We start from the raw sequence: 26491 nt of genomic DNA on the forward strand, positions 1-26491 counted from the left end.
CAACAACAAGAAAAAGACAAAAGATAAAAGGAATAAATAAGATGATTTAAAAGTTCATTTGAAAGAAGAAATCTCAAGAATAACATAAAGGGACTGAGTTCCTTGATGGCACAGCAGCTTAAGTATTTGGCATTGTCACTGCGGTGGCTTGGGCCACTGCTGTGGCATGGGTTTGATTCCTAGCATGGAACTTCTATATGACATGAGTGTGGCCAAAATGAGAATAAACTTAAGAGGAAAACAAAACAAAAAATTAATTAGGAGGCTTTGCCTGACCAAATATTAAGTCAAAATTTAAAACTATAGTAATTAATATATGTAAAAATAGGCCCCAAATTATCTGAAAATTTAGTTTAAGATACAGGTAGTTTTTCATATAATTGCATAGATTATTCAATACTATTAAATGAGCTAACTATGGGAGTTCCTGTCATGGCTCAATGGTTAATGAACACAACTAGTATCCATGAGGACTTAGGTTCCATCCCTGGCCTTGCTCAGTGGGTTAAGGATCTGGCATTGCCACGAGCTATGGTGTAGGTTGCAGACATGGATCAGATCCAGCGTTGCTGTGGCTGTGGTGTAGGCCAGTGGCTACAGCTCCGACTAGACCCCTAGCCTGGGAATCTCCATATGCTGCGAGTGCAGCCCTAAAAAGCAAAAAAAAAAAAAAAAAAAAAAAAAACTAATCATTTGAGAGTTTTTCCTTTCAGCAAAATTCTAGATAATTGAAAAATTAGACAATTACATTTGGTACAAATCTAAGAAGTCTGATAATATCTGGGTTGACCCAAATAAGAGAACAGGTATTCTTTTTTTTTCTATTTTTTTATTACTCAAATGAATTTATCACATCTGTAGTTGTATAATGATCATAACAATTTGATTTCACAGGATTTCCATCCCACATCCCAGGCACATCCCCCCACCCCCCCAAACTGTCTCCTCCGGAGACCATAAGTTTTTCAATGTCTGTGAGTCAGCATAAGAGAACAGGTATTCTTAAACACTGTCCATGTTAGAATATATATTATAGCCTTTGTGAAGTACAATTTGGTGATTATAGATCAACTAGTGATTTTAATTACAAGCAAAAACAAAAACATAAACAAAACTCTGACCAATTTAATCACAACAGGAACTAATTAAGGATAATAGGTAGCTCCTAGAATCTAGAAGAGAGCCTGAGAACCAAGTTTGGAGTCTACACAGTCAAAATTAATGTCTTAAACCGTATTACACAACTGAATTTGCAATTATCACTCTCACATGGCCAGCTCTACCTCACACCCTACTGCTACAGGATAAGGTAGATTCTATTTTCAAATGATATGATTGTGTACCTTTAAAAAAAACCAGACAACTCATTGAAGGATATAGGGTTCCCTTTTGGAGTGAAGAAAATGTTCTAAAATTAGATAGTGGTAATGGTAAAACAACTCAGGGAATTCAAAGAATTTTATGTATGGTACGGAACTTTATCTTCTTCTTCTTTTTTTTTTTTTTTTTTTTTTTTTGCTTTTTATGGCTGCAGATGCAGCACATTTAAGTTCCCAGACTAGGAGTTGAATTGGAGCTGCAGCTGCCAGCCTAAGCCACAGCCACAGCCACACGGGATCCAAGGTGCGTCTGTGACCTATGTCACAGCTCACAGCAACACCAGATGGATTCTTAACCCACTGAGCAAAGCCAGGATCGAACCTGCATCCTCATGGATACTAGTTGGGCTTGTTATCACTGAGACACAATGAGAACTACTGGAATTTTATCTTAATGCTGTTAATGGGGAACGGAGTAAGTGATGTGCAGGCTTACATGGGACTGACCTTGACTTAAGATCCAAATTGGTTTGACATTTGATCTTTTTTTGTTGTTTTTTGGGGTTGTTTGTTTGTTTTGCTTTTTAGGGCTGCACCTGAGGCATATGGAGGTTCCCATGCCAGAGGTCGAATCAGAGCTACAGCTGCTTGCCTACACCCCAAACACAGCAGTGCCAGATCCGAGCTGCATCTGTGACCTGCACCATAGCTCGAGGCAACACCATAGCTGTGACCTAGGCCACAGCTTGTGGCAATGCCGGATCCTTTAACCCACTGTGTGAGGCCAGGGATTGAACCCGCAACCTCATGGTTCCTAGTTGGATTTGATTCATTTCTGCTGTGCCAAGATGGGAATTCCTACATTTGATGTTTTAAATTTAAAATATAGGTGAATTTTTCCTTATACTCTATAACATATTCATATTTTCAGTTCCCCAAATCTTTATAAAAAACTTTTCTGGGATGGATGCCATTATTTACCCTTTGGTTTTCCCCATCCTGCAGAGGGTATTCTGCTATAACTGTACCATAATTTATCTCGGGAGGAAAGGATTCCTTAGGAAACCAGTAATAAGAATTCTGTTTCTCCTTGAGTAAATAATTAATGAGCACCTATTATGTTTGAGGCATTAAGTATGTGGCTGTGTTCAGCAGTAAACTTACAATATTTGAGAGAAGGGATTGAGAAATAGAAGGCAACTTAAAAAATATTTTTAAAGTACATGATAAAGTTTAAAAAACAATTTGAGGAGTTCCCATTGTGGCTCAGTAGGTTAAGAACCTGACTAGCATCCATGAGGATGTGGGTTCGATCCCTGGCCTGGCTCAGTGGGTTAAAGGATCTGGCATTGTCGCAATTTGTGGCATAGATCACAGACATGGCTGGGATCCAGCGTTGATGTGGCTGTGGCACAGGCTGGCAGCTGCAGCTTGGATTCAACCTGTGGCCTGGGAACTTACATATGCCACAGGTAAGGCCCTAAAAAAAATAAAAATAAAAATAAAAAATAATTTTTGGAATAAAAAACCCTGGTGGGTCTATTCTGATAAAAATATACATTTGAAAAATAGAATTATATTTTGCAACTTGTTTTCCACTTAACTATTTATTTCTAGCATCCCCAGAGGATGTTCCTTTAGAAACCTGGTGAGAGGTTTTCAAGTTCACTCCAGGATTTTCAGGATCACTAGTGGTGGCAAACTTGCTCTACCAATTAGTACCTTGTTGAACCGACCTCAGTTTCCTCATCTATCACATAGGGACAATAATAGTACCCACCTCATGGCACTGCAGTGAGGATTACATGAGTTAATCCTTGCAAAGCACTTAACATGATACCCAGCATAAATGCCAGCTTTTCTTACTATGTGATGCTCACTGCGATTAACACAGTCAACCCGTTATAGCAAACAGTGCACGGGACAGCTAAACTAAGCATTCCACAGTGCACAGGACAGCTTCCCACAACAAAGAATTATCTGGCCCAAAGAAACCCTGATCTAATGATGAGATGATTCTAAAATTCACTTGGAAGACTAAAGTGGTCACAGGTGCCAAGAAATTCTGGGGGGAAAAAGAAGCAAGGAGAGGTAATTGCTCTATAAGATACCAAAAAATATTATCAAACTGTAAAAATAAAACAGTAAAGTTCTAGCATTGAGAACATGAAACAATAAAAAACCCAGAAAACCAATACAAACGCATAAAATAATATGGTGTTAAAAAATGTGTTTCAAATTAACTCTTTAGGAAATGATTCTCAGACAATTGATTATCATGTATTAAATATTCTATTATCCAGAATGTTTCCCTCATACATCTGCAAATCAAGATGCATCTAACAGTGTAAATATTTCTAGCAGTAGTTTCTTTTCCCGAAAAGCTCTCTTAAATTGATAGCAAGTCTCAAATTCAGTGCTCTCTTAGAAATAAGGCAATATAGTATATGGAAAATGGTAAGTATACTTTGTGCCATATAAAACAATTCAGATGAATTAAAGAAATAAATACTAAGAATGAGATAGTAAAATAATAAGGAAGTAACAGGAAAATATTCTCAGGACAGGAAAAATCTTTCTAAACAACAACAACAAAAAAAAAACAAAGAAAAAAGATACACAAATATTTATGTAAAAATACAAAACTTCATTAAATAAAACATTATAAACTATAGATTTCTAAGTTTAGTATAATCTCAATTTCAAAAAGTAAAAATTATTTGGAAGTTGACCAAAATTGATTTTAAAATTATCTGAAAGTATATGGCAAACTAGCAGAAAATTTTTAAAAAGAAGAGCAATAAAGAGTTTCCTGGAGTTCCTGTCATGGCACAGTGGTTAACAAATCATGAGGTTGCGGGTTCGGTCCCTGCCCTTGCTCAGTGGGTTAACAATCCGGCGTTGCTGTGAGCTGTGGTGTAGGTTGCAGACGCAGCTCGGATCCCACGTTGCTGTGGCTCTGGTGTAGGCCGGTGGCTGCAGCTCCGATTAGACCCCTAGCCTGGGAACCTCCATATGCTGCGGAAGCGGCCCAAGAAATAGCAAAAAGACAAAAAAAAAAAAAGAGTTTCCTCTGCTTATTATTAGAACAGCATGTAATAAGGCCAGAACACAAAGTCCACAAATAGTCACAAAGGTTATCAATTGATAAAGGTAATATTTCAAACCACTGGCTAAAAAGGATAATAACCATCTTGAAAGAAAATATTAGATTATGATTCTATTTTTTTAGACTAAAATCAGGCAGATTAATGAATTAAATATAAAAACTATTTTTATAATCTTAGAAGTAAGGAAAGCCTTTCTAAGTATGGCAACAAAGAAATCATAAAAGGAAAAGAGTGACAGAATTGAGTACATAAAAAAGTAAAATCTTTGTAAAGAAAACCAAAGAGATAAAAAGTTGGGAAAGAGGGAGCTCCCACTGTGGCTCAGCAGTAACGAAACTGACTAGGATCCATGAAGATGCAGGTTTGATTCCTGGCCTTGCTCAGTGGGTTAAGAATCTGGCATTGCCGTGAGCTGCTGTGTAGGTTGCAGATGCAGCTCAGATCCTGATTCGCTGTGGCCGCAGCTCTGATTCCACCCCTAGCCTGGGAACTTCCACAGGCCAGTGGCGTGGCCCTAAGAAGACAAACACACACACACACAAAGTTGGGAAAGAATGTAACTTATATAACACAGGGAGCTTTTTTAGATTCCTAGTACACATTACTACAAACCAGCTGGCTTAAAACAACAGAAATTGATCTTCTCACAGTTCTGGAGGCTCAAAAGTTCAAAAGCAAGGAGTTTGCAGGACCATGCTTTCCTCAGAGGCTCAAGGGCCGAATCTGTTCTGTGCCTTTCTCTTAGCTTCTGGTGTCGCCAGCGATCCTTGATGTTCCTTGATTTGGAGCTGCATAACTCCCATCTCACATAGTATTCCTCCTCTCCTTCATATCTTATACGGGACTAAGGGCCCACCCTGCTCTGCATGATCTCATCTTCACTGAGTATAACTGCAATGACCCGATTTTCAAATAAGGCCACCTGTTGAAGTGGTGAGGACTTCAACACTTCTTTCTGGAGGACTCAATTCAACCTATAAAACATCTTTACTAAGTAAAACTGACAAATTAGTAAAAACAAAACAAAACAAAACAAAACAACCCGCCTCAACAGGACAAGAACAGACAATTCTCTCACACCATACATACACACACAGTGTACATATATAAGTATGTATATTTATATGTATGTGTGTGTATATATACATGAAAGAGAGAGATCTCCAATATGTCTGTCTCCAATAAACACTAACAAGATGTCCAGCTGTGCTATATGCCAAGCACATACTCCAACCTCACTAGCTGCTCCTCCTTCCTTTGCCTGGGCTGGGTGCTGTGGCATGCTCTTGGGGCTACATCCTAGAAGCTCTTCCTCTTGTAGACTCTCAGCTACATGACCTCATCTAGGTCAATGACTTTACTACAACCTATGTGCTAATGACCCTGAATTTGTGACCCTAGTCAGGACTTGTTCCCTGGCCTCCAAACTCACTACAAACATCATACCTGGCATCTCAGCTGGCTATCCCACAGGCATCTTAAATTCAACACTTTTCAAAGAGAACTCTTGAATCTTTTCTCCAAACCTGTTCCTCTCCAAGTCTTTCAGTGAATGACACCAACTTGAATCCAGTCACTCAAGCCAAAAGCAGTGCATCATTCTACTTTCCTTCCTTTGCTCATTAAACAAATCCAAGGATCAGGTCCAGCTGCTTTTACTTCATAAATTCTTTCCATATCCCTCCTGTCTCCCAGCTGCCCACCACTCTAGGCTAAGCTACCATTATCTCTGGCCTGGATTACCACTGCAGCCTCCAAGACGGATCTTCCAGATTCCACTTTTGTCCCCTCACAGTAAGGTGACCATACTTCTGGTTAATTTGAACAGTTTCAGTTTTCACCTGTTGCTTGACACCCTGTCCCGTTAGCACCTCTTTTCATTTGCAGAAGAATGCCCATTGGAATGATAAATTATATGGTCACCTTGCTCACAGTCTTTTCTTCTCATGGTAGCTAAGGTCACCTTTTTTTTTTTTTTTCCTAATCGCCATATCTGTGGCATATGGAAGCTCCCTGGCCAAGGATTGAATCCAAACTGCAAGCAACACTGGATCCTTTAACCTACTGCACTGGGTTGGAAATTGAACCCATACCTCCACAGCAACCTGAGCCACTGCAGTCTGATTCTGAACCCACTATGCCACAGTGGGAACTCCTAGAGTCACCTTTTATAAATGTAAATCAGATGTTATTCCCCTGCTTAAAAGCCTTCAAAGATTTCTAATTACATAAGAATAAAGTCCAAGTTCCTTACTGTGGTCTACAAGCCATATATAACAGAGCCCACCTACTTTTCATCTCTTCCAATTCTTTCCTTCACTCACATTCTAGCCTTTCCATTCCTCCAATTAGCTATGCCCATTCCCAGCTCCAAGGCTTTGTTTTTGTTGCACTCTTTGCTGCTACTTGATTCCCCAAGACGGTCTCTTAACAAATCTGTTCTGTCATTTTGTTCTCAGATCAAATATTAACTCTTCAGAGACCCTCTTTGAAAACAGGATTTAATGTTTCCAACCCCAAGGAAGTTACTCTCTTATTATATTGTTCACTTGTTTGTTTATTGCATATCTCTCTCAACCAATGTCATTTTGTTCACCTTTGGTACCCAGGGTCAGAGCATGTACTCAATAAGTATGTAATCAGAGAATGAATCAGAGCCAAAGGAAAAAAAAAATTAAAGCTGTAACAGCTCACAGATCCTGGCTATCAAATCACCAAAGATTAAAAGAACAAAAATGCCTTACTTTTCTTCCTAACACTCAGTATATCATCTGACATGACATTCATATGATTGTTTACTCTTTGTTTCCCTCTAAAATGAAACCTTGATGAGAATAGGGACTTGGTTTTGTTCACAGCTGTATTCTTAGCACCTACAAGAGTGCATGGTATACAGTAAGTGTTCAATAAATATTCACTGAGTAAACTGACAATATCTAGGAGGGTCTAGGTAGTGGAGAAAGGGGCATGGTGAGAATATAATTGGTTCATGATTTCTGCAGGAATTTGAAAATGTACATCAAAACCCCTCAAAAGAGGGCATACTTTTAAACTCAGCAATCTCAGAAGAGGAACTTATCCTAAACAAACCACTGAACAAGAGTAAAAAGATTATTTATGAGGAAATTTCCAAGTTCTTTTTTTTTTGTCTTTTTTTTTTTTTGCTATTTCTTTGGGCCGCTCCTGCGGCATATGGAGTTTCCCAGGCTAGGGGTCCAATCGGAGCTGTAGCCACCAGCCTACGCCAGAGCCACAGCAACGCAGGATCCGAGCCACGTCTGCAACCTACACCACAGCTCACGGCAACGCCGGATCGCCAACCCACTGAGCAAGGGCAGGGACCGAACCCGCAACCTCATGGTTCCTAGTCGGATTCGTTAACCACTGCGCCACGACGGGAACTCCCTTTTTTTTAAAATTTAATTTTATTGGAGTAGACTTCCAATATTGTATTAGTTTCAGGTGTACAGCACAGTGAATCAGTCATACATATAAATATATCCGTTCTTTTTTCCCATATAGGTATTACAAACCTTTCAGTAGATTTTCCTGTGCTATATCACTGAGTTCTTTATAAGAAAATTTATAAATGGCAGTATGATATCAATTTATGGAAGATAAATGTAATTATAAATCAGTATAATTAAATATATTAAAAAATTGGTGAAAATGTGTACTTATTGATGCAGAAAGATAAAAAGTATATGAGGAGAAAAAGACAAGCTTAAAAAAAGAAGTATAGCAAGACTTCATTTTTGCAAAAAAAATATGTATGGGTCAAGACACATGGATACTATTTACACACACAGGCATTTACAGATAAAAGTTTAGGCAGGTATATTTCAAAACGTTAACATTGGTTATCATTTTTTTTCCCCCTCTTTGGCTTTGCTTGTGGGATGCAGAAGTTCCCAGGCCAGTTATCAACCCCTTGCCACAGCAGGAACAAGAGCCATAGAAGTGACAATGCCAGATCCTTAACCCGCTAAGCCACGAGGGAACTCCAACATTGGTTATCTTTAGATGGTGAGGTTAAGAGCAATTTAAATTTTCTTCTATTCACATTTCTAAATTTTCTGTAATTAGGTCAATGAAACTTAGCTGAACATGTCCTGCTTTTATAGGTGGGAAAAAATCCAACAAATATTATAAAAAACACAGATACATTTCATCAACTTAATGATGTCTAAAGTCTGGGTTAAGAGTTCAGCAACATAAACTTCAACACTGGAGATCGCTTTATGATTTCCTGAATTCAAGCAAGTTGTCTCCCCACAGTCAATTTTTGCAAAAAAGGAAAAAAAAATGACAAAACTTGTTTCTTCATCGCTTGCCAAGCTTGGAAAGATCAGGCCTGAGAAACAGCACAAAGTGTAGCAAAAGCTATCATTTATGCTGGGCATTTTTCTTGCATTGCTTCATTTAAAACTTTCTAATGGTTCTGTCAGGTAGGTATTAATATTCTCAAGTGCAAAAGCTGAGAGAGATGACAGAACTTGCCAAAGCTCACACAGCTGTTATGGGGTCGGGGGGTGGGAGAAGTTTCCTGATTTGAACAGAGGTTTCTCTGACCTCCAGGCCTTGAGGAAAACCTGGGCAAAGGTGCTTTAGGCTCTATAACCTTGCAAGTCTCTTACTGCCTCTGATCTTTGTGTGGTTATCCTACCACCATTATCTAACTTGCAATGAAGGTAAAAGGAGAACCAGCCTGCAGTTTTTAGAAAGCTGGAGTAAATATCTGGAGAAGCCAGATTTACTTTGAGTACTACTCTGGCAATTAACCTTCATTTCTTTTCAACTCAAAAAGCTCTGCATCATGGAGTTCCCGTCGTGGCACAGTGGTTAACGAATCCGACTAGGAACCATGAGGTTGCGGGTTCAATCCCTGGCCTTGCTCAGTGGGTTAACGATCCGGCGTTGCCGTGAGCTGTGGTGTAGGTTGCAGACGCGGCTCGGATCCCGCGTTGCTGTGGCTCTGGCGTAGGCCGGTGGCTACAGCTCCGATTCAACCCCTAGCCTGGGAACCTCCATATGCCGCAGGAGCGGCCCAAAGAAATAGCAAAAAAAAAGACAAAAAAAAAAAGCTCCGCATCAAAATGCTTGATTGGGTGCTCATGGGGAGGGGGACAGTTTGAGAGTGCCCCATGTATGTATATAAAGATCACAGTATACACATCTGGGCACTTGAAGAAGAAAGCTGGACCAGGATGAGGGAAGACGGACATCGATTGGCAGGAATGGAAGCAGGCTGGAAGGACATAGTTAAAGGGGGACTGAGAGGAGGAACAGGAAAGAAGAAGAACTGGGAGAGGCAGTTGGGAGTTATTCTGCAGTTATTTTTTCCTTCCTATATTCTTTTCCTTGATTATCTCAGTCGCAATTAGGTCTCCAATGCTCCTTTCTACTTAGATTACCAAATCTCTCCTGTTATGATTTTCCTCCAGAGTTCAAGTCTTCTTGAACTTGGCATTCCCACCACCCCAAGCCTACACCCATTGTATTTGCTCACTCATCAAACATCTGTCTGAACTGCTCTCTCCCCATGCCCCCCCATTCAAATTCCTTCAAACATTCTTTCTTCCAACAAATTTTTTTGTGTGGATCTAGTATGTACCCCATACTGTCACAGCAGTAGGTACATCCCTTCACTTCCCAAGTTGGGTCACTTTTACCTTGAAAATCTCTTGTCTGTCCATCTCACCTAAAATCTTTATTCAAATTTATTGAGAATCACTCTTGGTTGAACCATGGCAACATAGCACCGAAAGTTAATTAGTTTTGCATGCCATTCATTCTACAGTGACCTCCTAGATTTAGCACTAACTACACCTGGGACACAGAAGTGGCTCTCTGTGGGAAGGGGACTGGAGAAGCAGAAACTAGATTAGTATGGACGGTGTATTTGCATATGAAGGCAGGCCTTTACAAATGACGTCAGCGTGACAATTCTGTTATTTCTGGGGTGTGGCTTTGGGCAGCTGGGAAGATTGTTGGAAGTCTGATGCTGAGTCTCCTGAGAGAACGCCGTCTCCCATCCCTTGAGTACTCAATAGCCACTTGTTGATTATATCACCTTCTATGACAGGAGCCACGGATGCTGTGTTCTCCATCATATTCCGAGCTCCTAGGGCATCTGGCTCAAAGTAGGGGTTCAATAAATATCTGTGGAGGATTCTAGAAAGGCAGGGACATAGATGTTTTATTCACCACCTCAGGAAGGACAAAGACTAAGGAGCCTGAAGGAAAAAGAAATCGTGAGAGATGTTTCCCTCCCTTTAGAGCTTGGTGAATGTTTGCTCAGCGAAATAAATCACCCCCCCCCGCCCCCCGCACAACTCCAAAATCGGGCCCCTCACTCCGCTGCCAGGCCCTGGAGCGCAGCCACCATCTGGCCCAGGCCCTGGCTTCCCTCCCTCCGAGCCTGGGCTCCTGTTACCTCCCCTGCATACATCTGTACCCACCACAAGCCAAACAATTACACGCTCCCGCGTCCCCGCCTCGAGGTTCAGGACCTCGCGTCCCCACGGACCCCCAGCCACCGGTCCTGCCAAAGCTCGGGGAAGCCTGCGGCCCGGCCTCCGCCCGCTGTGGGCTCCAGCACCCCCACCACCGGGCGCGCCAGGACCTCTTCCATGTGCTCGGCCCCCACTCTCCAGCCTCAGCCTGCTCGGGCTTGAGCCCGGAGCGCGGGAGGCCTGGCTACCCCGGCCCGGGCCCGACACGCTCCTCGGGGCGGGACACGCCGGGAAGGCGGCAAGGCGGGAAGCGGCTGCAGCTGTGAGGCGCCCAGGGGCGGGCCGCGGGGCAGCCCGAGGCGGCAGGCCGGGCCGCGGGTATCCCTAGTAGGGGCGGCGCTCCAGCCCAGGCGGGGCTGGGCGAGAGGCGGCTCGCTCACTCACCACGGTCCGGCGGGGCAGCGTGCCAGGGGTCCGGGACAGGGCCCGGCGGAGCCTCCGTGCCCGGCCGGAGCGATTCCCCCCGGAGCTCTCGGAGCCGCTGTCGTCCGAGATCACGATGAAGTCCTCCATGGCTGCGGGTCCCGGCCGAGCCAGCGCGCGGGCGGCCGGCGACCCAGGAGGCGGCAGCTAAGGGAGCGGCGGCGACTTCAGTTCCTGTGGCTGAGGCGGCGGCGGCGGAGGCGGCAGCGACAACCTGGGCCATCACCCTGCCGCCCCGCCCCTTCCCGCCCCGAGCCCCGCCCCGTCGGCCAGGCCCCGCCCCGTCGGAGCCCCTCCCCCTGGCTGCGGGTAGCCTTCCGCTCGGTCGGAGCCGCGGTCACAGGGCTTGGCGGTGGCCCTCGTCCTTCGTTACTCAGGAGAAAAAAAGAGAGAGAGAGAGAAAATCAAGTCGCAGCCGGCTTGGCCCGGTGTTGGGGGCGGTCGCGCGGAACGGGGAGGCTGTGAGAACTTCCCCAGCTGCTGACTGAAGTGGGAAGTGAGGTGTGAACTGAGACCCCGGGAGAGAGGCCCTCCGGGTGGGACCTGGCCTCGGACTGGCGGCGTAAAGGGTGGCCTTGCCACCGACTGAGAGTGGTTGAGCTGGCCTCTGGCCGAGTGTGGGGAGAGAGGCTTCACTTCTTTGTACACATGTGCAGGTACCTCTGTAGAATCAATTCTTGGAAGTCTAATTACTGGGTCAAAGGCGATGTTTCTGTTGTTTCAATAAATGATGCCAAATGACTCCCCCAAGTTGTACCAGTGCGGTTACACCAACAATCTATGTCGCTCACAAATTTAAACCGTGAGATTTAGAGATTTATTCAGTTGGTAGCAGGATCAGAAATTGAAAAAATGCACAGAGAGAAGCGATGAAGGAGCAAACATCATAAATAATTAGATGTTAGGAGTGAGCAAAAAAGATATACCCAGTGGAGGGAGAAGTGGTAGGTAGTCAGAGGACCAGATGGGATCTGTGTTACAATAAACGTGGGGTAGACACAGAATGTTGCTGCTCAGGCTCTAGCAATTTGGTGAAACGTATTAAGAGATCCAAAGGAAAACGTGTTTATGCAAAGGGCATTGGTTTCTTAAGCAATTGTTATCAGGTGCTCTTTTAGCACTGCCTAGAGCAGCAATTCTCAGACTTTAGTAAGCATCAGAATCACCCAGAGGCTTGTTAAAACACAGATTGCCACGCCCAACCCCAGGATTCTGACTCAGTTGGTATGAGGTGAGGCTGCCCAGTTTTCATTGCTAAGAAGTGCCCAGGTGATGTGGATGCCGCTGTTCTGAGGACCACACAATGAAAACCACTGGTCTGTGGCCCACTGGTTTCAGATGTTCTGATGGTGTGAAACCATCTTTGTGGTGAAGAGATTCATTGTCTTCACCAAATGCGATTAAACATTTAGCTTATTTAACTTATCTAGGCTTCTGGTACTCTTTACCTCTGTTACTACTTCTTTTCAGTCTCAGCTGACACTTGCTGCTCTAACTCTTTATTTATTTATTTATTTATTTATTTATTTATTTTTAATGATTTTTTCCCATTATAGATGGTTTACAGTGTTCTGTCAATTTTCTCCTGTACAGCAAGGTGACCCAGTCACACATACATATATACATTCTTCTTTCTCACATTATCATGCTCCATCATAAGTGACTAGATATAGTTTCCAGGCTATACAGCAGGATCTCATTGCTTATCCATTCCAAAGGCAGTAGTTTGCATCTATTAACCCCAAATTCCCAGTCCATCCAGCTCCCTCCTCCCCTTGTCAGGAATTTGGCAGACTTGGCAACCACAAGTCTTTTCTCCAAGTCCATGATTTTCTTTTCTGTGGAAAAGTTCATTTGTGCCTTATATTAGATTCCAGATGTACATGATAATCATATGGTATTTGTCTTTCTCTGACTTACTTAGTATGAGAGTCTCTAGTTCCATCCATGTTGCTGTAAATGGCATTATTTTGTTCTTTTTTATGGCTGGAACTCACTCCTTTAAATCATGGTGTTTTCATGACCTTCATGTACTACTCCTTACACAATCTCAATCATTCCCATGCTTTAATGATAATTTTTATTCTGGTGACTCCCACATGTTTATCTCCAGCCCAGCCCAGTCCTCAAAGCTCCAGATGTACTTTTCAAATGTCTACTGAATCTCATAGGCATCTCAAGTTGAGTATGTCTAAAACTAAACTCAACTTCCCCTACCCCACCCACCAAAAATAAAGCCCGCTTCTCCTCTGTGTTCCCTACCTCAGTAACTGGTCATACCAACAGCCAGCAATTGCTCAAGTAAGAAATCTGAGATTTATGCTTGGTTTCTATCCTTTCTTCATCAACAAATTCTGTCTGTCTTACCCACTAAGTGTTTCTTGCACTTACTATTTTCCGCCTCTACTGTTATGGTTCTAGGCAAGCTGAGATCACTTCTGGCCCAATCTACTGTCTTAGCCTCCTATCCAGTCTTCCTGAATCTATTCTTGTCCTTGTTCATCCCTTCCTCCACACTCAGCCAATGTGATCTTGAAGAAAGTATGTATTCAAGCCCTTTCTGTGGCTTCCCAATAACTCTATGTCTTGGTGTGCTCAGGCTACCATAACAAAATGCCGTAGATTGGTGACTTAAACAGAAGTTTATTTTCTCACAGTCCTGGAGGCTGTGAAGTCCAGGATTAAGGTGCTGGCCAATTCAGTTTCTGGTGAAGACTCTTCTGGAGTTGCAGACTTCTGAGTTTATCTTCAAATGGCCTTTCCCCAGTGGGCGTATGTGGGGAGAGGGGAGAGGTGAGAGATCTCTTCCTCTTCTTGTAAGGCCACTAATCCTATCATGAAGGCTCCGTCCTCATGCCCTAATCTAATCTAACCTTAATGACTTCCCAAAGAACCCATCTCCAGATACCGCTCCGTTGGGGGATAGAACTTCAACATAACTAATTTTGGGGGAACATGAACATAACATGCTATGAACTTCTAAATATCAGGACATAATAATACATATTTTTGTAGATTATATAAATAAATGTTATTTTATATAGATTATATAAATAAATGTTATTTTATATAGCAAATGTTATTTGATATAGTAAATTTATGATTTCATTGTAAGTAAATTTTGCCATAAAAATTTATGAGTGCTGTATCATATGAGTGCTGTAGTGCTAAGTGGTGAAGTATAATTGTCTGCAAGTTGCTTTGAAATGCATCAGAAACAAGATGGATAGGAGTTCCCACTGTGGCACAGCAGGTTAAGGATCTGTCATTATCTCTGAAGTATCTGGGGTTGGTTTGAAACTGCGGATCTGATTCCTAAGCCAGGGATCAGATGCAGGGTGGCCAAAAGAGAAAAGGAAAAAAAAAAAAATTCTACTCTGGTCCCGCAGTCATGCAGTCACTTTCAGCAACTAATATAGTCCCATTCCAAGTGTAATGACTTAGGCCTGCCCTTTTAAAATCTTTAATCTCTTATTTAATTCATAGCTCTTCCCATTCTCCTAGTGCAGGTGGACTTGTGGCTCAACAGCTTTTAGTGGAAAGAGGGGCAATGTCCTTCTCTTTCTCTCTCCTTGGCTCCTGCTGCTCCCAAGTAGGGATAAGGAGGAGGGAGAAAGAATGTTCTCTGCAAGACTGTCCAGGAAGAGTTGCCTGTTCTTTTTCTTCTGGTTATTGCTACTTCAGTAACAGTTCTCCCACTGTGACCGGAGTCTAGATGCCAGCTCTCTTACTGGACTAGGTCTCTTACTGGACTGGGCACATTATTGTTCCTTGGGGCCTCCCCTGCACACTGTAATGGTCAAGTTTCTTTTCTTTTCTTTTTAATGGCCACACCAGTGGCATATGGAAGTTCCTGGGCTAGGATTAGAGCTGCATCTGTGACCTGCACCGCAGCTTGTGGCAATGCTGGACCCTTAATCCATTGAGTGAGGCCAGGGATCGAACCCACATCCTCCTGGAAACTAGTTGGGTTCTTAACCCACTGAGCCACAGCAGGAACTCCAGAGGTCAAGTTTTAACTCTTTCTCCCAGACATCCCCACTGGCGCCTCCCAGGGGCAGCCTAAAATATGGCCTTTTATTGTTGGGAGATCCTTGTCTGGAGGGGCTTCTTGGGGAGTGCCAGCAAGGCCCCAAGTTTCAGCCACTTTCATGCTCTCCAGTTGACTCATATGTGGAGAATTTACATGCATAAGAACTCAAGGAGGAAGGGAATGAGAGTAGCTCCCATCTCGGGTACCATCTCTGCAACTAGCTCTCCTCTCCCGTCCTTCACCCCCAGGGCATCAGGGGCTTTGCCAGGACAATGGTTCAGTGACTTTTACACAAATTGTCAGCTTGGGGAGTGTGGAGAGGAAGTTTACTGCACTTTAAACTTGTGGAAAGGTAGTGGAGAACAAGATGAATGGCCTCCATCTTCTTCAGCTAGAGAGATGCAATGGATGGTTGCCATCTACAAGAGGTAATGTTTCTTCATGGATATATGAACTAATTGGAAAAAAATTCAATTATCTACCTGTGTTGCAGAATTTATGATAAATTGATTTTTGTTAGTAATTGACTTTCAAGCATAGAAATAATATCACCTTAGAGGTACAACAGTGTTCTGATTGTATATATCTTTCTAATCAGCCATCCTGCCTGAAACTCAGGAAACACAAGGTCCCTCGTTGTGTAATATGAGTACACTTGAAAGTTCCTCGTCCTTATCTGGCAACCCAGATGGATAAATACTGGCCCTGAAGATGCTTTTCTTAAAACTGTAAGTAGTGTCACTTATGTTTTCTTGGCCATCCTGCATCTGCCTTGAAATACGCTGTTTACCTAAGACTTCTAAACTAATGATGAGGTCTTTTTCAGAAGTTAGTATGTATGTGTATGTTTCTTTTCTTTTTCTCCTAGGTGACTTGTCTTATTTAATGTTTCCATATTTATTGAGATATAATTGACATAGCATTGTGACGGTTGAGGTATACTGTGCAATTTTTTTTTACAATTTTATTTTTATTTTTACAATTTTTTTTATTTTTTAAAGTTTGAGGTATAGTTGACTCACAATGTTGTGATCATTTCTGTTGTCCAGCAAAGTGATTCAGTTATACATGTACACGCATCCATTCTTTTTCAGATTCTTTTCCCACACAGACCATCACAGAATATTGCGTAGAGTTCCCTGTGCTATACAGCAGCTCCCCAGTGTGATGTTTCGATATATGTACATAGTGGGAAATATTTACCAAAATAAGGTTAGTTAACACATGCTTTACCTCACATAATTACCATTTTGTTGTTATTATGGTGAGAACAGTGAAGCAACTTTGAAGTATATAATACAGTATTATCCTTAGTCATCATGCTGTTCATTAGATCCCTGGAACTTATTCATCTTAAAATCACACGTTTGTACCTTTTGACGAGCATCTCCCCATTCTCCCCACCCCCAGACCCTGACAACCACCATTCTACTCTCATTTTCTACAAGCTCAGTGTTTTCAGAGTCCTTGTTATAAATGAGATCATGGAATATTTGTCTTTCTCTGTTTGAATTATTTCACCTAACCTCAAGGTTCATCCATGCCGTTGCAAATGGTAGGATTTCCTTCTTATGACTGAATAATATTTGTGTGTTTATTTTTCAAGAGTGATACTTCTTCATAGACTTATTCCCCTCAACTCACACATAACTTGGGAGACTAATGCTATCATTTATTCATCCAATATATATCGTATTTAATCAGTGCCTATTATGTGCCCGGCACCTTGTTAGGGGTTGGGTATGAAACCACCAACAAGACAGTCCTCACAGAGCTTAGCAGTGAAGAAGCTATCTCAAGATTGTGAATGAAGAAAAATCCTGATCCCTTTCTTTCCTAAAATAATTTTCAATTAAAAATTTAATAATAAGCGAAAATGCAAGTCAAAACCACAGCAAGTTACCATTTCACATCCATTAGGGTAGCTATTACTTTTTAAAAAGGAGGGAGGAGTTCCTGTTGTGGCTCAGTGGGTTAAGAACCTGGCTGGTATCTATGAGGATGTGGGTTCAATTCTTGGCCTTGCTTAGTGGGTTAAGGATCTAGTGCTGCCACAAGCTGCAGACATGGCTCAGATCTGGCATTGCTATGGCTGTGGTGTAGGCCAGCAGCTGCAGCTCCAGTTTGCCCCCTAGTCCATGCTGCAGTTATGGCCCTAAAAAGAAGAAAAAAAAAATTTCAAAAAGTTGGGGTGGAAGTTTTGGTGAGAATGTGGAGAAATTGGAACCCTCATGCATTGCTGAGGGGAATGTAAAACAGTGCAGCTGCTGTGGAGAGCAGTTTGGCGGTTCCTCAAAAAGTTAGAATTACCATAGGATCCAGCAATTCTACTCCTAGGTATTTTCCCCGAAACATTGAAAGCAGAGACTCAGATACTTATTCACCAATCTTCATAGCATTATTCATAATAACCAAAAGGTAGAAATAAGTATTCAAGTGTTCATCAGTAGATGAATGGATAAACAAAAATATGGTATAGCAACACAATAGAATTCTGTTCAGCCTTAAATGGGGTGGAATTTATGACATCAGCTACACTATGGATGAAAGTTGAGGAAATTATGCTAAATATAATAAGCCAGTCACAAAGGGACAATTTTTTTTTTTTTTTGGCTGCCCAGCAGCATATGGAGTTCCCTGGCCAGGGATCAGATCTGAGCCACAGATGCAACCTAAGCTGCCTCTGTGTCATTGCCAGATCCTTAACTTACTGTGCAAGGGTGGAGGTCGAACCTGCATCCCAGTGCTTCCAAGACACCACCGATCCTATAGTGCCATAGTGGGAACTCCAAGGGACAAATATTTTATGATTCTACTTATGTGAGTTATCTAGAATAGGCACATTCATAGAGACAGAAAAAAAGGATGGACAGAAAAATTCAGGGCTGGGGGAAGGGAAAATGGGGAGCTCTTTAATGAGGACAGAGCTTCTATTTGGGCTGGTGACAAAGTTTTAGAAGTAGAGAGTGGTGATGATTGCATAATCTTGTGACTGTGCTATGCTACCGAATTGTACTCTAAAAAAAAGGCTATAATGTAAATTTTATGTATATTTTAACCACAGTAAAAAACGTATGAATACTTTTCTTTTATTAAAAAATGGAAATGTTATAGACAAGGTTAAAGGCCTCTTTGACCACCTCCCCCATCCTGATCCCAATTTCCCCTCTTCAGTGCTTTCGCGTTTACTCTTCTAGAGCTTTCCTGTATTTTCGCCTGTATTCATATGTACTCATTAAGATGGCATGTATTTTTAGCTTTAACCAGAGCAGTCTGCTTTAGTATGGAGATTTGAAACCATGATTGGCAGTAAGATGTCCCGAGAAATAGAGCTTCCTTCTTGATTAACAAGGGGACTTTTTTGGCGGATATACATCTTTAATTTATTTCCCCATTTTTTCTTTTTTCTTTGTGGCAGGTTCAGTGCTTACAGACCCACTTTTGTTTATGTTGGAGCTAGACAGCTCAGGTTTCTCCCTGCCCGAGGGAACACTCTGTTCCCCTTGCTGGATTCCAGGTATAATCTCCCAGTTTCAGGCCACTCCTAGCTTTGCCACTGGGCTGCCTCAGTAGGCAACCTCTCAGTGTGCATACCTGTATTGAAATCATTTTCTTATCCTTTCTCTGTTTCCATCCCAGCTTCTAGTTGACTGAGATATCAAATAGATGCCTGAGATCTTATTAACATTTTGTCTTCTCCTCTGTATTCAAAGATTATACATCCTCATTTTGAGTAAATTAAGGCAACTTAGAATGATTACTGAACAGAATATGTAACAACATTACACTTTGATAATGTCTTTCCAGACACTTCTTTATGTCAATACCCACAGGTGCCAACGCGCAATTTTACATAAATTGGATAACAGTATGTACATGGTATTGCGGTTGGCTTTCTTAAATTAAAAAAAAAAAAAAAGTCTTTACAGTTTTCTGTGTCAGGGACTGTAGATCCACATTATCCATTTTATTGTCTCATGATAATATTTTAAAAATAGTGTCAGATTTGTTCTTACTTTACAGAAAAGCACAAAGAAGCAAACAAAAGAGTATTATCATGTTCTCTCATCCCTGAGACCCTACAAGGAACAGTTTGTTAAAGTAAAAGAAACGTATCTATGAGATTAGAAAATTCATGCTACAAAAAGTTACAAAATAAAAAATGAAAGTTCAGAGCCACCCTCTCTTTCCTAGTTCATCTTCCCAAGGCCAAATGCCTTTCTTAGTTTCTTGTGAATCCTTCAAAACAGCCCAAATTATTTACATATACATATTTCTATCTTTCTCTTTTTTGTTTGTTTTTACACAAAAAGGTCATGCTATACACAGTTATTTACTTTGATTTTTTTCATTTAATGCATTATGGGGATAGTTCCCTAAATGCAAGTTATAATTTATAATAACTATATTTCTGAAACTGCATTAAAAAGTCATTTGTTAGAATATGCTACAATTTATTTAATCAGTTTTGTATCATAGTAATTTTGGTTGTTCCTGGGGTTTTGCTAGTTTATTTGTTGTGTGGTTTTGATTTTACTATTACCAACAACAAGAGTATCTATGTGCTTATCTTAATAAGTTTTCCCAGCATATCCACAGAGAAAATCCTAAGCAATGAGGACAGGGTTAAAGGATCTATGTGTTTTACTCTTGATAGAAATTACCAAATTATTACCCAGAATGGTTGCACCAAATAACATTCTGGCAATTGTTGGAGTGCTTGTTTCCTAGCATTGCTTATCAAAATTTTTAGTTGTGGAGAGTCAACAACTAAAAATTTTAAATATCAATATTAAAATTGATATCTTGTTCTGATTTACATTTACTTTATTATGAATGAAGTTGAGATACTTTTAAAATGTTCATTGGCCATTTAGTTTTTTTTCTTGAAACTGTCTGTTCATAGACATTGACTATTTTTTTCTCCTAGGCTGTTCATCTTTTGCAATAGCTCTCAGTAGAATTTGTATGAAAACCTAATGTTTACAGAGGAAAGTATTACATTATTTTAAGATTTATTTAACTAATGACCTAATAGTGAACACTTTGGATGTTTACATCATACTGCAACTTCAAGCATTCTTGTGCTTACATCTTTGTACTCTGGACCAAATCTCTGTTTGTTAGATGTCTAGAAATAAAATTCCTTACTTAAAGCCAAAGTCTTTGTCAAAATTTTCAAAATAGCACTGTTTCACGAGGGAACTGTCCAAGTGGGAGGAAAAAAAAAGGAACTAAATCATTGCTCCTAATTGCAAGGCTAATTAATCAACTCTAAATGACAGTGGAACTATTGGGCTAATTGATGATGTTATCATCCTAGTTGCTTTTATCAGTAAGCTTCTTAAAATCCTCAATCTCCTTCTCTATTTGTGTGCGCAGACCTCCTGGGAATCTGTGAATTCTTTGGGGGAAAAAAAGAAAAAAAGTAACTTTGTAATTTCAAAGTAAATAATAGTATTTAAAAATTATGAGCACATTCTGAATCATTTTATGACCATGCAGTTTTAGTGTTGGCTTTATATTTCTGTTTATAATTGTTTGAGTTGGTACATACTCCTTAAAAGAACATTTAGCATTATGGTAGTTCACTTGAGTTTGAATTGAATGGAGGAAAGAAGTGGGAGAATTGAGTCAGTTACCTATGGACCTGGTGGGCTCCTGGGGAAGCAGAGTTCAAAAGAAACTATGCACCAAGCAATCCATCAAATTAAACATGTGTAGGAAAATGTTTGGGGGAGGATGAATTACTTAAATCTGATTTTTGTACCTAACAATTTGTTCATTAGCAGTAAGTGTAGCAGAATATGTAGAGTAAGGAAATTTTACATTTCTGATTTGAGTAATAATTGGATTAGGACACCAATTTAGGCCAAAATTACATTAATAACCAGGATGGCGACCTTAGTTTTATGGGAATTATCTAGTGACACTGCATTAAACTAGGCATTTTGGGACTGCTTGAGTGGGCCACCTTGCATGGAGTTTTTAAGACCATTTTATACAAAATAATTGTCTAAAGAGATATTTTCTGCCTTTGTATTATTGTCAGACAAAATCAAATAGGAAAAAGTAGGTTTTTCTTCTCATTTGTTGGTCAAATATGGATTTATTTGATTATTATGAGGATACACACACACATATAAAACATTAACCTTTCTTTTTTCTTTTTCTTTCTTTTTTTTTTGACTTTTTAGAGCTACACCCTCAGCATATGGAGATTCCCAGGCTAGGGATTGAATTGAATCGGAGCTGTAGCTGCCAGCCTACACCACAGCAACAGCAAAGTCAGATCTGAGCCTCGTCTGTGACCTACCCCACAGTTTACAGCAATGCCAGATCCTCAACCCACTGAGCGAGGCCAGGGATCGAACCTGCAACCTCATGGTACCAGTCGGATTCGTTTCTGCTGCGCCACGACGGGAACTCCTCATTAGATATTGAAAGTGAAAACTCGGAGTTCCTGTCATGACTCAGTGGTTAACAAATCTGACTGGGATATCTACCACATCTTCCTTCTTTTTTTTTTTTTTTTTTTTGTCTTTGCCTTTTCTTGAGCCGCTCCCTCAGCATATGGAGGTTCCTAGGCTAGGGGTCAAATTGGAGCTGTATCCACTGGCCTACGCCAGAGCCACAGTGACTCGGGATCCGAGCCTCGTCTGCGACCTACACACAGTTCACGGCAATGCTGGATCCTTAACCTACTGAGCAAGGCCAGGGACCGAACCCGCAACCTCATGATTCCTAGTCGGATTCGTTAACCACTGCGCCACGACGGGAACTCCTATACCACATCTCCTTAATCCAATCATCTGTTGATGGACATTTAGGTTGTTTCCATGTCTTGGCTATTGCGAATAGTGCTGCAATGACCCTAAAGGGCGCATGTGTCTCTTTCAAGGAAAGTTTTGTCCGGATATATGCTCACGAGTGGGATTGCTGGGTCATATGGTAATTCTAGATATAGTTTTCTAAGGTACCTCCATACTGTTTTCCATAGTGGTTGTACCAATTTACATTCCCACCAACAGTGAAGGAGGGTTCCCTTTAAGTCTATATTTGTATTAGATTTTGCTTTATATTTTTACAAGCTCAAACATGAGATACATAGAAATTCAATCCTTCTTTGTCAGTGGTTCTTCTGTTGATATGAAATATCACTATGTGTCCTTTTTAGTGCCTTTTATCTTGAATTCTACCATTTGTTACATTAATATTGTAACATACACACCACAGTCTTTTGTTTGGTATGCTGGGAAAATATTTTGATATTTAAACCCATATGTTTTATACACTATGTTATTCTTTTCCCATTCAGATGACTAGACTCTTAGTCATCCTTTGCCATAAGGGAGGTTGTCACAATAGAGCCAGAGTACAAAAGAGGCATATTCTTGTCTAGTGAATGTCCTAGCTGAGGTTCAGGTATAAGACATTCTGAACCAGTTTCTTCACTTTCACTCAGTGGAGAGAAGAGCCCAGTCTGCTTGCCCTATCAGTTATATTTCCTTAAGTGTTACTTCTCTCTTTTGTGTAGTTTCTCTCTCTCTCTTTTTTATTTTTTTGTGGTTGCACCCAGGGCATATGGAATGAATCCAAGCCATATCTGTGACCAGCTGTGGCAATGCCAGATCCTTTAACCTACTGCACCGGCTGGGGATTGAACCTGCACCTCCACAGCAACCCGAGCCACTGCAGTTGGATTCTTAACCCACTGCACCACGGTGGGAACACCTATTCTTTCTCATTTTTGATGTTAGAATTTTCCTCAAAAGTTTTGTCACTCTTGGGTTGGGTGTTCAGCCCTAAGTTGATGCCAGCCTGTGGTTGTTAACTTTTCTTTTCTTTGGAGGACCCTTGCTTTTTGGTTACTGGGAGCTACTGCTGACCCTTGGGCAGCTTTTTCTTTGGAAAGTCATGCTCTCTGAGGTCAGTAGGCCTGATGGGTAACTGTGGGCCTTCTCCAGGGCTGGGTATTAGCATTGCAAATATGACTTTTCAGTTTTAGTTAGTAAGGTGATACCCAGAGAGAGAAGGAATTATGCCAACTAATGAAAGGTTCTTACTCATTTATACTCTTCCCTACCAGCAGGAGGTTTTCAAAATAGAGCATCTGTCTTGGAAGGCTCTGTGCTCTCTAATCATCATCATCATAATTATTATTATAATTGTAATGTGAATTTAATTCCAGTCACAATATTAGGTATGCATAAAGTGTAATTTTCTTTCTTTTTTTTTTTTTTTTTTTCATTTTTGGCCGCCCCATGGCATCTGGAGCTCCTAGGCCAGGGATCAGATCCAAGCCGCAGTCTCAACCTAAGCTGCAGCCACAGCAATACCAGATGCTTTAGCCCATGTGCCAGGCTAGGGATCAAACCCACCCTCCAGCGCTCCTAAGACACTTCCAATCCCCTTGCGCCACAGCAGGAGCTCCAATTTTCTTTATTTTTAATACCTCTTTGATTTCTGACTTTGCACCCTCATTTTGCATAATGGCAGAAAATTCTTTGCCCGTTCCAGTTGAATCTTAATCCTCTTCGTTGATCTCTTCTGACAAACTCGGACACTGTTGCTTCCCTAGATTCAGCAATGGCCTTTACTGGAGCTGCTTCACATTTTGCACATTGCCCTATAAAAGAATGTAGAACGTCTGTGTTACTCCTTGGTCAATTTTTAGTTGACATTTAAATTTTGCATCATAAGCGTAAATAGTTGCAAAATATTTACTAGGATACTGCATCTGTAAGTATTTTAATACACAACTATTAGGAGTTCCCATCCTGGTGCAGCGACTGGGAATCATGAGGTTGCAGGTGCGACTCCTGGCCTCGCTCAGTGGGTTAAGGATCCGGTGTTGCTGTAAGCTGTAGTGTAGGTCACAGACATGGCTTTGATCTGCCGTTGCTGTGGCTGTGGTGTAGGCAGGCAACTGTAGTTCCGATTAGATCCCTAGCCTGGGAACCTCCATATGCCACAGGTGCCACCCTTAAAAAAAAAAAAAGAAAAATACAACTATTATCCCATACTTTTAACTGTATCCAAAGAAGTCAAAATACCATAGCAATTTAATTTCAGGAAAAAATACCTTAGTTTTCTAAGATGAGAAACAAGGTAAAAGTGTCTGCTTTCACTTTTATAAAGCATTGTACTTGAAGTTCTATCCAGAGCAACAAGTCAAGAAAAAGAAAGAAAAGACACAAATTGGAAAGGAAGAAGTAAAACTTTCTTTATTCACAGATATATGGAAATAAACGAAGACCACCCAAATGTGAACAGAGTTTATTTATTCAGAGTTTGCTGTAGACGATATTTAGCTACTAACACTTGCATTTAGCAGAGATTTGAAGTCAGAGAGGGGGATGGGAAAGCTTTCGAATTAAAAAAAATATGGGAGTTCCCGTCATGGCACAGTGGTTAATGAGTCCGACTAGGAACTATGAGGTTTTGGGTTCGATCCCTGCCCTTGCTCAGTGGGTTAACGATCCGGCGTTGCCGTGAGCTGTGGTGTAGGTCGCAGACACGGCTGGGATCCCGCGTTGCTGTGGCTCTGGCGTAGGCTGGTGGCTACAGCTCCGATTAGACCCCTAGCCTGGGAACCTCCATATGCCACGGGAGTGGCCCGAGAAATGGCAAAAAGACAACAACAACCAAAAAAGGAAGGCTTCAGGTATGCACTGATTGGAGGCTATTGGCATAGGGAAGCTAGCAATGGGTTAACTAGAAGTGAGCATCTTGTGTGATGGTTTGGGAACCATGTTTATCTTTTTCTGGTCGGTGTTGCGTTAGAATCAGGATCAAAAAATAGGGAAACTGATTAAATTCTGACCTTTGGGTAGATTGCTTCAAAGGTTGTGATTTGACTTCCTAGACTGATTGCTAAAGAGATTGTGGATCAGAGTTCTATTGCCATATATGGTCTGGCTATCATCTATTTGTATATTCATTCTCTCAGACAACATGAACATATATGTAGAAAATTCAGAGGAATGTGTAAAAAAGCTCTGGAAATAATAAGTTTAGCAAGTTCTCACGATGTAAGATCAATACATAAAAATTAATTCTATGGGCAAATCCATAGAGATTGAAGTAGATTTGTAGTTGACAATGGCTTGGGGAGGGGAAATGAGGAGTGAGTCTACAAGAGGATACTGGGTTTCTTTCAGGGATGATGAATATATTATGGAAGTAGATAGTGGTGATGTTTGTACAACCTCATGAATATACTAAACGCCACTGAACTATGTACTTTAAAAGGGTGAATTTTATGGTATGTGAATTATGTATCCGTAACAAGCATTAGTTGTATTTACATATAATAGTAATAAGCAACTGAAATTGAAAATTAATAATATTTATAATAGCATTAATAGATATGAAATGCTGAGATAAATTTAACAAAATATATACAGTGAAAATTGAAAAATATCTCTGAAAAATTAAAGAAGACTTAAATAAGTGGAGAAATACACCATATTTGTGTATTTTGAAGATTCAATAGTGCTATAATATCCATTGCATTTATTTATTTAGTCTTTTCAGGGCTGCATATGGAGGTTCCCAGGCTAGGGGTCCAATCGGAGCTGTGGCCGCTGGCCTATGCCACAGCCACAGCAACGCAGGATCCAAGCCTCGTCTGTGACCTACATACACCATAGCTCATGGCAACGCTGGATCCTCAACCCCCTGAGCGAGGCCAGGGATCGAACCCGCCACCTCATGGTTCCTAGTTGGATTCGTTTCCACTGTGCTGCTGTGCCACTCCAGGAACGCCTCCACTGCATTTATAGTGTCAATGCATTCCTAATCCCAGCAGTTTTTTTTATAGAATGACAAGCTGATTCTAATACATTAATTAGAATAGTGAAATAATTCATTAATAAATAAGTGTTATTAAGAATAACTCAGAATAGGAAAAATAATTTTGAAAAACAAAATGTTGGAGGATAAGGGCTCTGCCTACATACTGCCTAATTCTATCACTTATCAGTTACACATCCTTGATCAAATTTCTTAGCCATCCTGACCTTGGTATCTTAACCAATAAAAAGAGAATAATAATAGTATCTACTTACATAGGATTTCTAAAAGGAT

General features: G+C 41.0%; 1 protein-coding gene across 1 annotated transcript in view; it reads right to left on the reverse strand.

Moving 5' to 3' along the window:
• SIMC1 (SUMO interacting motifs containing 1) overlaps positions 1-11589 on the reverse strand; it is a 74777-nt gene extending 63188 nt beyond the window's left edge. The window contains exon 1 of the mRNA XM_047778063.1: positions 11329-11589. Coding sequence (XP_047634019.1) covers positions 11329-11457 — 129 coding nt within the window. The 5' untranslated portion in view covers positions 11458-11589. The remainder of the gene's footprint in view (positions 1-11328) is intronic.
• Positions 11590-26491: the final 14902 nt, after the last annotated feature.

The sequence above is a fragment of the Phacochoerus africanus genome, chromosome 4, assembly GCF_016906955.1.
Source record: "Phacochoerus africanus isolate WHEZ1 chromosome 4, ROS_Pafr_v1, whole genome shotgun sequence".
Classification (NCBI taxonomy): domain Eukaryota; kingdom Metazoa; phylum Chordata; class Mammalia; order Artiodactyla; family Suidae; genus Phacochoerus; species Phacochoerus africanus.